The sequence below is a fragment of the Magnolia sinica genome, chromosome 19, assembly GCF_029962835.1.
Source record: "Magnolia sinica isolate HGM2019 chromosome 19, MsV1, whole genome shotgun sequence".
NCBI classification, from domain to species: Eukaryota; Viridiplantae; Streptophyta; class Magnoliopsida; order Magnoliales; family Magnoliaceae; genus Magnolia; species Magnolia sinica.
The window spans coordinates 10,231,727-10,248,880 of NC_080591.1; the positions used below are offsets into that span (position 1 = coordinate 10,231,727).

Consider the following 17,154-nt stretch of genomic DNA (forward strand, 5'->3'; position numbering starts at 1 on the left):
ACTGGAGCGGCGGACCCGTCCTGTCAAGTTGAGTTTTCTCGCAACTGATGAGATGTTGTTCATATCTGGTCGGTCAGTAGAGGGTCGGCTTGGAGTATTCGGTCTGAGCGCTACACTATTTCTTCCTTCTCTTCGGTAACGTTCATCATTTTGGATACCCTTGTGTGTTTAACTGGACTAAGAAAATGTTGGTCCTCGGGACTATAAAGGGCTCGGATCTTCCCATAACATTCATCGTGCATATGCGGCCCAATTGATGAGTGGACCCGCCACATTATTGTGCAAAGCCCCGTTCACCGGGGAAAGGGAGGTTCTCCATCAGAGTGCAGAAGATTAGCCCAGACCATGGGTTGCAGCCATGCTCGTAGAGTACTATATGCCGTAGTTCTCCTAGCTGCATCGCGACACATAGAGAGTCCAGTTGACTGATCTGAGCAGTCCATTGAGTGGAGCACCCATTTCGTTGGCAACCATGTAAAAATCGAACTGATTTGACCATTCTAACCATCAGACTAGTTGCATTTCGAATGGATGGTCAAGATCTTGTATGGAATTTATTAATTAAAAAAAAAAAAAGCCAAGGCACTATTCATCGATCCATTAGTTGATGCCGATCATGGATTGTTTGCAGTTCTAACGAACCACATTCGTGAGAGAAGTGAACCCTAACTATCCCTTACATGGCTCAGAAAATAGATGACTATAAAAAAGAAAGCCAGCTTGATGAAGGATTGGATCATCGCATCTGTGTGATTTTCACGTTGTAGCCCATTAAATATATACTGAACCTAATGGCTGGTTTGGATCCACCAAGTGGACCGTCCTTGATTTAGCCATCCTTTTTCCAAGCAGGATGGATGTCTACGATTGCCTAACAGAAGTTACTCTTTAGAATCACCAGCAATCCAAGGTGGAATGTAACTATTGATTGGACCTATTTTTGTGTAGATGATCTAGGCCGTCCATATTAAAGACCATTGATCAAATGACGCAAATGATGCCATTTGCAGGAACCGAAATTATAAAAGAGGTGTTTTATGTTGGTTGAAATGACCCAAATATCCTATATTGTTATTTGCCTGTGGGGCTCACATGATGCATGCATGACATTCAACCCGTCCAACATATGCATCCTAGCATGATAATCAGCTATACAAAACTCAAGCCAATCCTGCAATAAGGTGGGCCACACCATAAAAACAATGTACAACGCTAAAATAAAAAATAAAAATAAATAAATAAACCAATTTCAAGTGTGGCTCATATAAAATGATTGAATTGGCCAATTTTATTTCGTCCGATTATCAAGGTGGAGTGTCTGCTAGGCGGGATAGACATCAAACATACACTACATGGGCCTCACAATTCTCAACTTTGGTAGTTCTCAGAGGAGAAACTGAGATGAAAGCATTTGTGTCATTTCAACCTCCAGAAAGCACCTCTTCCAAATCTTAGTTGGTTAACATATGATTTGGTACAATCATAACTTCTGAAGATTTTTTAAGAATCCCAAAAACTAAATCATTAGCCCTTGATATTTATTATTTAAGGATTTTTACCTTAAAATTCCTGAAAATCACAACAATACCTTAACTTTTTGAATTGGTGAGTAAAATAACTAAAAATACATTATCTATTTTTACCAAAAAAAAAAAAAAAGCGTTAGAGTCGAGCTTGTGGGCCCAGGCGGCGTATGGCATCCAACCCTTCCACCATATGCATCTCCTGATCCGACTAACAAAAAATCCATCTGATCCAACCATCAGGTGATCCACACCATAGAAAAACATTATACACCAAAAACCTCCAAATTCAGGTGTGGCCCACCTAATGATCAGATTGGCCTGACTAATGGTTCGCATGGTGTCATGGGGGCACGGATTGGGTACTACCCCCACCAGGTCCAAGCTAGAGACGGACGGTCCTGCCTGGGCCTTTATTGGGCCCACAATGATGTATGTGTTTCATCCACGCCGTCCATCCATTTTGTCAGAACATTTTAGGGCATGAGCCCTAAAAAGAAGCAGATTGAAGGCTTGAGGACCCCACCACAGGAAGCAGTAGTAACAATGGCACCCACGGTTGAAACATATATATAAGTTTGATCCAAAACTTGTGGCCCTAAGAGGTTTTCAACGGCAGGCATTCAATCCCCACTGTTTCCTATGGTGTGGCCCACTCAAGCCTTCGATTTGCCTCTATAGGATCAGGCTCTAAAATGAACTTCCAAAATGAATGGACAGCGTGGATAAAACATATACACCAAAGTGGGCCCCACTGAGCCCTGGGCAGGACTGTCCGTCTCTAGCTAGGTCCTGGTGAGGGCAGCACCCAATCCGTGCACATATAATGGCAAGGATGCATCTGCTGGAAGGTAATATAGACTAGCTGGGTCTGGACATGCTATTTTCATGGTAGGAAGGGATAGATAACACCCATACCTAATTGGGGCTAAAACCTGACTGGTTGAATGGCCAACTCCGGACCTGACCAGTCAAATCAGCCGCTTCAGTACATTGCCATCAAACATCCACCAGCGCACTTACAAACACTTGCAAACACTTGCCCATCAGTGGGATTCATTTGGAGGGGATGAGGAAGCTATCTGGATTTTATTTTTTTATTTTTTTTTTTTGCCCCTGCACCTAGCAGCAGGCCCTGAACAAGCACATCATCATGACGGTCAATGAACTGTATCCACAAAGGGTGAAAAGCTCATCTTGACTGTCAATGCAGGCCTGATGCAAAGGCAAGAAATCTCAGTTTCCTAATCCCCACAAAACAAAGCCTCTGGCACACACCCACACGCAAGAACAAAAAAGTGATATGATTTTACGTTGTATGAAGCTCTGGAAAGCAACAGCTGTTCCAAGTATTTACATGTCTAACAACCGCTTTTGATGCATGCAGCATAATTAATTAGTTGGTATTTCATGCTAAAAAAGTTCAAATTTGCATGGGCACTTATTTGTTCCCACCTTTTGAATAGGAGTCGCGAAGAGTAACAGTTCTGTTGAAGGCGAGTTTTTCCGCACTAGAATCTGGATCGATAGAGAAGTAGCCTGGAACAAGAGTAACACGGCATATCAGAAGTTAATTAATTTCCTGGATAGGGTGGAATGGCAGAAAAGGATTAGTGTAGCCGACCCCAATTAGTCATGATAAAGCTTAGATGATGATCATAATAATAACAAAAAAATTATAAATTAATTAATTAAAATTCAACCCGAAGAACAAATCCAAGAAAGAATCATGCTCAGAAGCATGTATGAGCAACAGCATTAGCCTTCACTGTAAGTGTTGATGCAAAAATCTGGTTCGTCCTCTTAGACCTTCGTATACCTGCACGGAAAGAGGACAAAGGAGACCCTGGCTTGAGCAGGGGACCCTCCGATGCCAAAGTCAGGCCTGGATTCTGGGTCTAAATGTATTGAGGGGTATTGAGAAAGAATTTTTTGCCTACCTCACAAGACGATGGAGGTTCCTCTTTTATAGCTGCCGGAGCATTTAATCGTACGAGGATTCTCCTCCTGATATCGTGTGCGGGATCCTCTCCTGATATCATGGAGACAGGATCGTGCCCATCTCCAGTCTTCATCCGATCCCGTGAGCTTCGGGGTCGGGGATCTTATCCCGAGATATTCGGGATGAGGCTTTATCTTGCGCTGGCCGATCTGATAAGAAGATCGGCCCGATGCATGCCCGGATCGCTGATGTGTCGTCCGAACCGACTTAACTTCTGTCTAGGTTTAGTGAACCATGCCTCGGATCTGACACATCCTTTGGCGACCCGAGGCATTAAGTCCGAGTCTCCGAACTCTGTATCTTTTGTCCCCAACAGTAAGCCCCCTTACTCCGTGTGTTTCATATGACACTTAGGAGTAGCGAGTTTTGAGTCGGTTCATAACTTAGTCCGAGACAATAAGTAGTCATTTAATGCATTCTGTGTCGCCTTTGACGGGAGACAGTTCAGTTTCTGACATCGCATGCGCCGACAGCCGTCAAATCGCTCACCCCGCCAATGAGGGTTGGACACGTAGCAAGGGCATTATTGTCGTCAGTCGACGTGCGCCACGTGTCGAGTGGGGGAGTCGATGCAGGCGTCGAATCATTTCCCCATTAATCGCTTCCGCCACATAGCAATCTTATAAAATGGTGGGGGTCCAGCATTTCGAACTTCTACTGCCATTCCCGCTTTGCATTTCCTTTGGAGCTTTTTCGGTCTTTCATCTTCTTCCTTTCCTCTTTCTTAACTGTCAGCGGCTCCTTTCGCCATTTCCGTTTTCCTTCCTCCCTCCGGTGAGTCTCCCCTTCCTCTTTATTTAGTGATAATGGCGGCTAGAGGTTCTCGAAGTCCCCAGGAGAGAGTTTCCGGAGATGAAGGCGAAGCGCAACGTTTTTGGAATGTTGCGGAATCGCCTTCCTTACTGACAGAGATAGCAGTTGATGCGAACGCTGCTTTTCTTTCTAAGAGGGTCACTGAAGCTCCAGCGGAGCGCCCTGCTTCCGTTGATCCTTCTCGTGGTGGGTCGTCTTTAATAACCCGCCCGGGAAGGCCTAATTTTCCAAGGGGCGTGGAGGAAGAAGAGGAGGAGGAAGAGGAAATATTGATTGCCGAGGGAACCTCTGGGCCGGTTCCTGTTGATAAGTCGGTACACGCCGAGTCTGAAGGAGAAGGATCGGGGGATGATCTAAGCGGCCCGGTTCCTTCAGCTTTAACTGAGGCGGATTTAAACAGAATCCGAATCGGGTATCACATCCCCGAATCGGTTATCACTTATCTCCCCCGTCCGAATGACTTGCCGGATCATCCTCCTGCTGGGGCGGTCGCGATCTACCAAGTCTCGATGCAATGCATCTTGCGTCTGCCCATTCAGGCCATTGTCCGGGGAGTTTTATCTCGTATTCAGATTGCCCCGGGGTAAATAGTTCCGAATGGGTGGAGGAACTTATTCGGGTGTGCGGTGTTGTGGGCTGAGATGGAACAGCCACCGCTAACAGTCGACGAATTTCTCCACTTATACCAAGTGCGCATGAACCCGAACTACCCCGGCTTTTATGTCTTCGCTGCTTGGCGGGGCGGAGGTGGCTCCCTAATAACTGACCCTCCCACTTCCAACAAACATTGGAGAGAACGTTGGTTTTGGGCCTGTGGTCGCTGGGAGACGGCTGAGTCCGGGTCCAGCGAGGCTCGTGTTCCTCGGGCGTTCCAGAGAGCAGGTGACTTGGGTCTTCTCTCTTGCCCTTCTTTATTTTTGTAATATTCTGAGTCTGACGGGCTTGTGTCTGGCAGATATTCCGAAGAAGCGGCAAAAGCTCGGCTCCAGTGTTTCGGCTCGGATCAAAGAGTTGAGGACGTTGGATCCGGAAGATAGGTCCTGGAAGGTGCTCTTACAGCCGGAGCATCTTCATCTCGCAGGTCTAGACTCGGCCGTCACAGGTAATCGAAAATGTATCTTCATGTATCTTCTGAATTTTTCCTGACTTACTTGGTTTTTTTTTTTTATTATTTTTAGATTTGCCCGAAGCTCGACCCCATCTCAGGATTGTTCCCGAATCGGCCCCCTCGGAAATGACTGGAGCTCGTCCTCCTCTTAGGGCGGTTTCGAAGTTAAAGGCTCCTCCGCGATCAGTTCTTCTGTCGGAGCCTCGGCCGCCGAAGAGACAAAGAGTGGTGCGGAAGGAGAAGGAGCCTGCGAGTTCTTCTGTCCCTACCGTCGTCGTAATTTCTGACCCGGAAGAAATGGTGGAAGTGACGGTGGCCGCAGCCTCGGAACCTCAGGCGGCACCTGACTCGGGACACGTTGCGACGGATGTTCCGAGACAGGAGGAAGAGACTAGGGCTGCGTCTTCCAGAGGGGAAGAAGAGACGAGGACTGCATCCTCCAGAGGGGAGGAAACGAACCAAGAAGGGCCGTCTGTCCTGCAGAAGGTGGTGTCGGGGATGGTTCCCTGGGCCTTAGCCCATGGGAGCGAAAGAGAGTTCATCAGTCTCTACAACGCTCCTTCATCACAAACCATCGGCCATGCAGCAAGGGTGCTTTTTGAATTCGCTCCCTACTTGGTTAAGGCCAGTAAAGAGTTATCTTCGACTCATCGGCTGCAGACTCTTCTGTCGGAAGCCGAAGGGCGACGCGAGGATGCCGAAACTCGGGTCGGCGTTCTGATAGGCGAGGCGGCCCTTGCCCGGAAAGCTGCCGAAGACGCAAAAGCAGAGGCGGCTTTCTCCAGGAGAGCCCTTGATGAAGCGCAAGCCGAGGTTACTCAGGTATTGGCTCTCCTTTCCAGAGCTGAAGAAGAGAACCGACGAGTTCTCGCAGTCTATGGTTCTTGCGCAGATGACTTGGCTCGGGCTAAGCTTGAGGCGGCGAGGCATATTCAGCAGGCCAACGAGAAGACTCGAGAGGCTGAGAAGGCTAGGGACCAAGCCGTCCAAGCTTTCCTTGAGTCAGCGGAGTTCGAGGATGAGAGGGATCGCTTGTTCCAAAGCGGATTTCTGGAATGTGTCAAAGACATAAAGAAATCTTTTCCTAACCTTGATCTCTCGGAAATCGAGGGTGGAGGAGCCTCGGAATCCGAGAATCCGGACGCCGCTGCTGAAGTCACTGCTAGGGATGAGGCCGGTACATGCGAGAATGCTTCGGGTACCGTTCCTCCCGGAGGACAGTAACCAGGGCCCCTTGTGTTTTTTTTTTAAATCGATGTATTTACATGTTGTACTCACATGTGGTTGATGAATGAAAGAAAACGTTTAGTTTTATTCATTTGACTTGGCTTTAATCTTTCTTAATTCAGAGTCTTTAAACATTGAGTACCGAGCTAAGGATAGTAAATCTTGAGGTGCTCAGCGTTCCAAGGATGAGGCAATGATTGTCCATTTAAATCTTCTAGCCGATACGTTCCTGGTCGGATGGTGCCCGAGACGATATAGGGTCCTTTCCAATTGGGTCCCAACGTACCCGATCAAATTCCTTGGTATTGGAAAATACTTTTCGGAGAACCATATCTCCCATTCGAAACCTCCTGATCTTAACTCGGGTATTATAGAACCGAGCCACTTGTCGTTGCCGTGCCTCCCTGCGCAACCGCGCCACTTCCCTTTGTTCGTCCAGAAGGTCGAGGCCGAGTGTAAGGAGTTCTTCATTTTCTTCCGCATTGAACGAAGTGATTCGAGATCCGATTTCAATGGGAGTGACGGCTTCCGAGCCATACGCGAGTGAAAAGGGAGTTTCTCATGTGGCGGTTCGAGCTGTAGTTCGCTAAGCCCAAAAAATTTTCGGGAGCTCTTCGGCCCATGCTCCTTTGGCCCGATCAAGCTTGGTCCGAAGATGTTGCTTGATAATCTTGTTAACCGCCTCAACTTGTCCGTTAGTTTGAGGATGATGATGTGAAGAATAGGCGTTTCTGATTCCGAGGTTGTCGCACATCTCGCGAAAGCTCCTATTATCAAATTGTCTTCCATTGTATGTAATAATGGCACGGGGTACTCCGAATCGGCAGATAATGTTTTTCCATACAAACTCGGTGATCTTCTACTCGGTTATTTTAGCTAACGGCTCTGCCTCGGCCCACTTCGTGAAATAATCCATTGCTACCACAGCAAACTTGGTCTGACCTTTTCCCATAGGGAGTGGACCTATAATGTCGACACCCCACTGTGCGAAGGGCCAGGGACCAGTCATCGACGTCAGTGCCTCGGGGGCTTGCCTCGGGGGCTTGCCTCGGAATTGCCGCGAACCGTTGACATTTGTCGCATTTTTGGACGAGCTTGCGAGCGTCGTGTTGGATAGTGGGCCAGTAATATCCCTGTCGTAGGACCTTGTGGGCGAGAGATCGCCCTCCAGAGTGGTTTCCGCAGATTCCTTCATGGATTTCACGTAATACATAGTTCGCCTCACTGGGTTTGAGGCACCGCAGCAACGGAGCGTAGTAACCTTTCTTATAGAGGGTTCTGTTGAGTATGATGTAAGGGGAGGCTCGAATCTTAACTCGTCGAGCCTCGGCACGATCTTCAGGCAACTTTCCCTTGTCAATGTATTGGTGGATTGGATCGATCCAGGATGGTTCCGAGTCGATTGCATTGACGGCCTCGCTAATTGGTTCATTTATACTCGGCTTATCGACGTATTCGACAGGGACGGACCTGGGTATATCATCTTCATCAGTGGAGGCGAGCTTTGCTAATAAATCGGCTTTGCCGTTTTCTGTACGAGGGATCCGAGTGACACGACAGAGGTGAAATCCATTGATAAGTTCTTTCGCTTTCTCCATGTATGCTTTTAATTGGTCTTTCCGTGTCTGGTATACACCGGTAACTTGATTAACAACCAACTGAGAATCGCTGAAAACACTTAGGTGCGTGACTCCCATGCTAGCGGCGAGTCGGAGGCCGAGTAACAATGCTTCATATTCTGCTGTATTGTTCGACGCTTGGAATCCAAGTCGTAAGGCATACTGTATACAGGTATGATCGGGGGTTTCCAGCACAACTCCAGCCCCACTTGCCTTCGAGTTGGAAGAACCGTCGACAAACAGTTTCCAGGGAATAGGGCAGGGTAGGGTAGGGTCGGGGGAGCGGTTGTTGTTGGAACTGCAACATCCTTTGGCATATCGTTGACCGGGAGTTCGGTTGGTGGTGTTCCCTCGGCAATAAAATCAGCTACGGCTTGCCCTTTGATTGCTACCTTCGGTCTGTATTGAATGTCGAACTCACTCAGTTCGATAGCCCACTTCGTGAGTCGGCCGGAAGCTTCTGGTTTCTGCAATACCTGGCGAAGCGGAAGATCGGTCATCACGATGATGGTATGGGCATGGAAATACGGCCTGAGTCGGCGAGAGGAAGTTATTAAAGCCAAGGCAACTTTTTCCAAGCTTGGGTATCTCGTTTCTGCTGGCAATAACGCTTTGCTGACGTAATAAACTGGCAGTTGCTTTCCTTCGGATTCTCGTATCAAAGCCGAGCTAACCGCTACCTCGGATACTGCTAGGTAAAGGAGCAGGGACTCTCCTGATTCGGGTTTTGATAAGAGAGGTGGAGAACCGAGATATGATTTTAATTGTTAGAATGCCGCTTCACATTCTTCCGTCCAACCCATTGTTTGTCTTCCTTTCAACTGTTTGAAGAAAGGGAGACATTTATCAGTGGCTCTGGACAGGAACCGATTAAGTGCTGCGACTCGTCCAGTCAACCTTTGGATGTCCTTAATGGTTTTAGGGGATTTCATATCAATCAAAGCCTTTATCTTCTCAGGGTTTGCCTCTATTCCTCGCTGACTAACCAAGAAACCGAGGAACTTTCCAGAGCCCACCCCAAAAGCACATTTACTCGGATTCAGCTTCATCCGAAACTTCCGTAGGATGAGAAACATTTCTTCCAAATCATTCACATGATCTGCCGCGTGTATACTTTTGACGAGCATGTCGTCAATGTATACTTCCATGGTTCGGCCTATAAGCCGAGCAAAGATTTTGTTAACTAATCTTTGATAAGTTGCACCGGCATTCTTCAGACCAAATGGCATCACTCGGTAACAATAAAGGCCTTTGTCGGTGACAAAGGTAGTTTTTGATTTATCTGTTTGATGCATTGCAATTTGATTATACCCTGAATATGCATCCATGAAGCTAAGGAGCTCATGTCCAACTATCTACTAGCTGGTCTATCCTCGGAAGCGGAAAGCTATCCTTCGGGCAGGCTTTATTTAAGTCAGTATAGTCAATACAGACTCGCCACTTCCCGTTGGATTTCTTTACAAGCACGACATTCGCGACCCATTCTGGATAGTGTATTTCTTCTATGAAATTAGCCTGGAGGAGTTTGTTGACTTCTTCTTCAATGATGGCGTATCGTTCAGGGCCGAGCGGTCGTCGCTTCTGTCGGATCGGTCGATATGACGGATCGACGTTGAGTCGGTGAGTCATCACAGAGGGGTCGATCTCGGGCATATCTTCATGACACCAGGCAAATACGTCGGCGTACCTACGGAGCAGGGCTATCAGCTTTTCTTTCAAGGGGGGCTGTAAAGACGAGCCAATTCGTACCATCTTGGATCCATCTGTTTCGACCAAGGGGATTGAGATAAGATCTTCGAGCGGCTGCCCTCGTTCATGACTCTCGCCCCGAGGGTCCAATGATTCGATCGTTGATATGTTGATCGGACTTTTGTCGGAGGTTCCCTTTACAGCTACCATGTAACAACGCCTCGCATCTTGCTGGTCTCCTTTGACAATTCCTACTCCCGACTCAGTCGGGAATTTCAGTGAAAGATGGTATGTGGATACCACGGCCTGGAGGAGACTCAATGAAGGTCGGCCGAGTATTGCGTTGTATACTGAGGGTTGATCGACGACCAAGAATTCAACCATCATCATTGTCTGATGTGGGGCACTACCAGCAGTGAGTGGTAACGAGACAATCCCTTCGGGCAGTACTTGTCCTCCGGAAAAACTGATTAACGGGGTCCGAACCGGGCGTAGCATGGATCGTTCGATCCCCATTTTGTCGAACGCCTGAGTAAACAACACGTCTGCAGATGACCCCGTATCGACGAGTATCCGGAACACTTTTCGGTTAGCGATAGTCAGGGTGACAATCAATGCGTCATCGTGGGGGTGATAGATACCTCGGGCATCTTCCTCTGTGAACGAAATACAATATCTTTCCCTTTTCTTCTCCTTCGGTGGCTGATCTATAATCATAAGCTCGGACTTAGGCTGACTAAGTTTTCTCGCATGATTCCTTCGAGCATTGTTTGAGTCGCCCCCACCTCGCGGACCACCGATAATTATCCGGATTTCTTCCATAGGCTGACTCTCGGTCGGACGTCCCTCAGCTTTAACCACATGTTCTTTGAGTCGGCCGTCCTTTATGAGTCGTTCGATCTCTTCCTTTAGGTGACGGCAATCACTTGTGTTATGCCCGTGATCATGGTGATAATGGAAGTATTTATCCTTGTCCCGCCGATTAGGATTACTCCTGAGCTTACTGGGCCAGTTGACAAAACCTTCGCTTTTGATTTCCATCAATACCTGTTCCTGAGTCTTGTTCAGGGGGGTATATGTAGAAAATCTTCGATTTGGTCGTTTGCCTCACCTTCGCTCATCATGCGCTTGATCATCCTTGCGTTTCCTTCCTCCGGCCGAGTCGGCTTCCTTTTTGGCCGACTCTTTGACCAAAGTTTTAGTTTCACGCAGAATTCGCGTTTCTTCAGCGTTTGCATACTTATCCGACCGTGCCATAAATTCTACCAGAGTATCGGGCGGAGTTTTGTCTAGAGATGCCAGGAATGGCTTATCTCTAACTCCTTGCATGAGCGCATTGAGAGCCGTTTCTTCTTAATGTTTTCGAACCTGAAGGGATTCGAAATTGAAACGCTTGATATAATCTTTCAATAGTTCCCCCTGCTTTTGAACTATGTTGTTCAGATGTGCAGGGGGCTTCAATTTCTTTTTTCCATCGATGAAGTTGGTGAGGAAGGCGTCGTTCAGCTCAACGAATGAGCTGATGGACTTTGGTTTCAACTGTTTGAACCACAATCGAGCTACATCGGTCAATGTAAGAGAAAAGGCCCGACATATTACTGCATCCGAGGCATCGTGGAGCTCCATATAGGTTCTGAAGCATTCGATATGCTCCGTCGGGTCGGTCTTGCCGGTGAAAGGAGTGATTTGAGGTAATCGAAACCTCTCGGGCAACCGAGCCTTCATTACCGAGTCCACAAAGGGGGACGCCTTTGCCTCGGATCTGGTCGAATACATATTCCGGTCATGCTTCATATTCGTCATCTCTTTCGCCATTTCTTCCCGTACTTCTCTTTTAAAATTTTGAATATCGGCTTTCCAAGGTTCACTGCTCTCTGTCGTGCCTTCCATGGAAGGGCGGTTGCGCCTTCTTCGCTCTATCTCGTGTCGAAGATCGGTCGGGGGCAGGGAAGCGTTGGCCGACTGCGCCGGAGATGGTTCTGATTCGCCTTGGGGTTGGCTCGGCCGGAAGGACTGCGGCGCGGAAGGTTGAGGATCAACCGCCACAGTCGGTACGTGCGCTGTCTCCCCTTGAGGATGCGGGAGTGGCTGGATTTGCTGCTGATACATTCGTTCCAGCATCTGCTTCATCATATTCATATCAGACCGGATTTCTTGAACCTCCTGGTCCAACCGCCCATTGTTGCGACCCCGCTGATTGTTGCTTGTTCTGGTCGCTCCTCGTTGGCGGTTGTTAGGTGGGTTCTGGGCTGCGGGGACCGCGACTGGACCCGCTGGCCTTGTAATCGCAATCTCGTTCAAATCTTCTTCTGGGACCGTCCTTCTAGTCGTCACCATGGAATTCAATATAAAAATATGAGATGGCTTTTTTGTACGGTTCCCACAGACGACGCCAAACTGTTGATGCAAAAATCTGGTTCGTCCTCTTAGACCTTCGTATACCTGCACGGAAAGATGACAAAGGAGACCCTGGCTTGAGCAGGGGACCCTCCGATGCCAAAGTTAGGCCTGGATTCTGGGTCTAAATGTATTGAGGGGTATTGAGAAAGAATTTTTTGCCTACCTCACAAGACGATGGAGGTTCCTCTTTTATAGCTGCCGGAGCATTTAATCGTACGAGGATTCTCCTCCTGATATCATGTGCGGGGTCCTCTCCTGATATCATGGAGACAGGATCGTGCCCATCTCCAGTCTTCATCCGATCCCGTGAGCTTCGGGGTCGGGGATCTTATCCCGAGATATTCGGGATGAGGCTTTATCTTGCGCTGGCCGATCTGATAAGAAGATAGGCCCGATGCATGCCCGGATCGCTGATGTGTCGTCCGAACCGACTTAACTTCTGTCTAGGTTTAGTGAACCATGCCATGGATCTGACACATCCTTTGGCGACCCGAGGCATTAAGTCCGAGTCTCCGAACTCTGTATCTTTTGTCCCCAACAGTAAGCATTGTAGCTAGCCCCACTCCATGAAGGCAGTTAAGATTGATTAAAACAGAGAAGTCCAATCATCAATCTGGAAGGTCCATCTTGAGGGACAAACCTTGGACTGGCCATATTTATCAAGAATTCCTTTGATTGATAGACCTAACCAACCAATTAATGGTTAGGAATACACCATTTAGTTGCAGGAAAGATCCAAACATCAACTTTGGACAATCTATCCAACAGGTTACTGCTTGGATTGTCCTTCACTCTTTAGAATCATTGATTAGATGATCATAAACTGCCATCAAGTACCATTTAGTAAATGGTAAAAACCCTACAAACTGTTGATTAGTGCACATGGAGAGCAGACTCAGAGCAATTCCTCATGGTCAACGTCTAAATAAGCAATCAATTAAAACAGGACTCAAGCTTACCCAGTCTTTCAAACTGAAATTTGTCACCCATTACAGGATTCGCGAGAGTGGGCGCAGCATTCGGGTATCACTTCTTTGGAATGTGGGTTCAGATCAGCTAGCCAGTCATCAAGTTCAGCAGGATTCTGATGCAATAAATAAGAATGGGCAGTGAGTCATGGATGAGATTGGTGATGACTTTGTGAACCTGAAGGATGCGCTACCCACTCACCTCGGAAAGGAATAGTTTGTCAAACAACCTGACTTCCACTTTAAGAGGCTCAACCCCTGGAGAAGGTTGCGCTACCCAATGAAGAACACCCTACCAAAAAAATTCAATCGTGTCATGAATTTCCATTGTTGAAGTGTGCTACTTATACAGCGAAAGATAAATAAGTATACATTGTTAGATCAAGCAATTGGATCTGCTCCCAAAATTGTACACATAGGTCCCACCTTATTGTGATTGAACCATTCATTTTGGTGCGCCCCATCACCCGCCACCCCCCTTTCAATTAAATATGGGCCGTGGCATTAAGCATCCACTTGCAAGCCAGTAGTCATATGGTTTTGATCATTTGATATGGGACATTGGAGTACGGCCCATTCAATGATATGCCTCACTATATGAGTCATTTAAACAACTGAAAATTGGGCCCCACTACTGCCATTGCTGGGTCGATTAAGAAAAATCACATCTTCCGATTAAGTATTTAATGCAATGCCCCAGAAAGATCAACCGGGAGGACCAATACCTTGGGCTTTGTCTTTTTGGAAGGATCATGCTCAGCACGGATCTCAATTACGGTCTCCTTATCATCCCCATATACAACTTCGGTGCATTTTAGAGGGAACGCGTTATCTGCATGAATACAAATGCACGAAAAGCCACGGTAGTTAGAAGGAAAAACTGTTGAAAACTTTAACAGTGGCACAGGACACAATAATTCCTGTCATTAGGATAGTGAACTGATTATTTCAATCAGCAGCCATACAATACTCTTAGCAAGCAATTTCTGAGAGGGCAACATGGGAAACACACGCCTTGGTAGAACATATTTACCAGGAGCAAGCCCATAATAGTCTTTTGAATCCTTTGTCCGAAAATCAGAATGCTCAATGTAAACAACATCTGTGAAAGGAACCTGAGGCAAGGGCACGGACAATGAAAAGATAACTGTTCATACCCTAAGTATAGAGTTGTGATGCAGTAATAAACTCAGTAAGACCGAGGTCGAATTCACAGGGACTGAACCTTGTATATAATCTGAAAATAATCATAACTAGAACTAGAATAAGATGAAATCTAAATTGAATGAATATGAGGAAATAATGGTGAAAATATTAATCTAAAATTTCTAGAAATCAAAGGTAGGAAACTAGGGTGCCAAGGATCCACTTGTAGAGATCAGGGAGATCTACGCTCGATTCATGAACTCAACTAAACTTTGAGTCCCATTTTCATCCAGTTGGAAGATATAACCATGAAAATCAATCTGAACTTCTTTTAATCTAGTTTTCAAGAGATAAGACTGATGTAAATTAGAATGGATTCCATTACAAGACCATGCCCATGAGACAAAGCAAACAACAGAATTAAACCAATCCACAGCCAATTTGAGTGATGTATGAATGTTTGGAAGAGTTCTGCCATCCAATAATGTCCAAGGGGTGATGGTGAACAACAGGGCTTCCTAATTTCATAACCATAATAAAGAAAAGGAAATACTCAAAGCCATCACGGATCTATTATAATTTCAGTCACAACAAACCATTAAAAATTAAAAGCATTCTTTAATCAAACTATAATTAAAACCAGTTCAAAATAATAATCAAAGTCGTAGAATCAGTCTCATCACTCCACAAGCTTCACCTCTTAGTCCTAGCTAAGACGTTAGCTAACCACAGGCATGATTACCTAATTCTTAAAAGAAAAGAAAAGGAAGGAAAAAAAAAAACTAAAAAACTAAAACAAAAAAACTCTAATCTCCCTCTCTCTCTTGTGCTTCACGTCTAAGATTTGGATGTCTGGATGTCTTCTCTCTTCTCTCTTATACAGGTAATGCAGGCGGTGGAGAGGTGTGCGTAGCCTTATGCAGCAACGCATGTTGCACAACGAAAACGCAACTCAATTGCGTTTGGAGTGACTTTTCGGCCGAATGACATCCAAGAACCCCATTCTGGCTTCATGGTTGGGTAAAGACCCCCTTCTGGAGCTTTTGGACGGTCCGGATCATTGATCCGAAGATCACCGAATGGCCCACAACGGCCGATTTTCACGGATGGCGTAGCCTGCGAAATTCATTGCACTGACATGTTCGGTGGGGCCCATGGTGAAGTTTTCGGCAAAATTCACCCCGTGGTGAAATTTCAGTCGAAAAGGAGTGGTTTTGGTCGAGTTTTAGTGCGGTCCACTGTATAAAATCATTTCGTCGTTCACCCTGCGTTTTCTGACGATACACGTGTGTACGTGCACAAGGGACCAAAAGGCCACCATGGCGGGGGTTGTAACCCCCTCTTGTCGTATGGACGGTCCGGATCATCCATTTGGATGATGGGTGGGGCCCACTAGCCAAAACTGACAGACAGCATGAGGACGCTATGCGTTCTTGGATCTTTGAAGCAAAGAGTCAGTCAGCGGGCGCTGACCGACCTCTTGCATTCTAGTACGAGTCTAGCGCGCACGTGTACCCCATGTATGTGCGATGTACATGTGGGGTCCAATGTAATGTTTATGAGAAATCCATTCCGACCATCCGTCTTATCACCTCATTTAAGGGGATGAAACCGAATTTGAAGCATATCCAGATATCAGGCAAGCCCCAAATCAGGATTTAAGGGGCTGATCTATTCGTTGGGCCACTTTCACAAGGATCCAATGGCTGAAATTTGACGTGTACAGTTAATTTATGGTCCTCAAGCCATATATGAAGTTTCGAGTCGAACGGAAGGCGACGAGAAGCTCCACAAGCTCCTACATCTCATTCTTGTACATGAAATTCATCTCGTCATGCATTGTTGTTTTCTACTTTTCGACATCTACATCGTCGAGAGCCTCCTGAAAAGTAGGCGGATCTCCCTCATCTATGATGAGAGAAAATGCAACTTTCGAGTCATCCATATGTATCTCACCGGTAACCTATGATCCCTTGGCGGATTCCTTCTCACATGTGGCTACTCCACTTACTCTTGTACCTCTGTCTATGTCTCAGTATGAGCCTGTGTCTCATTCCTGTCTATCTGAACATTTATAATTGACTTTTTTGTTTCCTTGTACTCATTCTTAAGAAACAAGGATCCTTCATCGAATTTGACGTCACGACTAAGAATAATTTTCTGTGTGACTCGGTCATCTGTAAAGGTACTCAAGTCACCTCTTTTCTTTCTCATCACCTTTGGCTAAAGTGTTGAGACAACAATCTTAGCGCTAATAGTTGTCTTATCGGTGCATAGAGAGTCTTTGAATGACTCATATGATTCTGGAAAAGAATTCAATAGAATACATGCTTGATCTTTATCCTTTATCATCTCATCTATATTCAGCAAATTGCAAACGAGCCTATTAAAGTTACAAATGTCAGCCTCAACGTCAGACCCCTTAGTAATATCCATATTGAACAACTGTAGCTTCAGATACAAATGATTTTTAAGAAATTTCTTCATATAAATGTTCTTTAACTTCGTCCATGTATCCGCTGCAGTTTTCTCTCTCATAACATTATAAAGGATCTCATCTGTTAGACACAACTGGATTGAGATATCGGCATTTTGATTTAACTTTTTTCATTCTTATTCTTGCATAGTTTCCGATCGCTTTACAAGGAGTGCATCTTCC

General features: G+C 46.2%; 1 protein-coding gene across 1 annotated transcript; it reads right to left on the reverse strand.

The window, feature by feature from the left end:
* Positions 1 to 2,705: 2,705 nt before the first annotated feature.
* LOC131235670 (glutamine--tRNA ligase) lies at positions 2,706 to 16,440 on the reverse strand. The gene is made up of 6 exons (XM_058232952.1): positions 16,363 to 16,440; positions 14,383 to 14,464; positions 14,075 to 14,181; positions 13,552 to 13,641; positions 13,341 to 13,465; positions 2,706 to 3,062 (listed from the first exon to the last, which is right to left on the reverse strand). The coding sequence occupies exons 1-5, from the start codon at positions 16,438 to 16,440 to the stop codon at positions 13,364 to 13,366; spliced, it is 459 nt and encodes a 152-aa protein (XP_058088935.1). The 3' UTR covers positions 2,706 to 3,062; positions 13,341 to 13,363.
* Between the last annotated feature and the right edge of the window lie 714 nt (positions 16,441 to 17,154).

What these genes read in the sequence shown, in the direction of transcription:
- LOC131235670 (XM_058232952.1), bottom strand. Translation starts at nt 16,440, where the DNA reads ATGGATGACTCGAAAGTTGCATTTTCTCTCATCATAGATGAGGGAGAT. An exon ending in TTCAGGAGGCTCTCGACGAT is followed by an intron (nt 14,465 to 16,362) that starts GTAGATGTCGAA and finishes CCCTTGCCTCAG; the next exon opens with GTTCCTTTCACAGATGTTGT. An exon ending in CTATTATGGGCTTGCTCCTG is followed by an intron (nt 14,182 to 14,382) that starts GTAAATATGTTC and finishes GTATTCATGCAG; the next exon opens with ATAACGCGTTCCCTCTAAAA.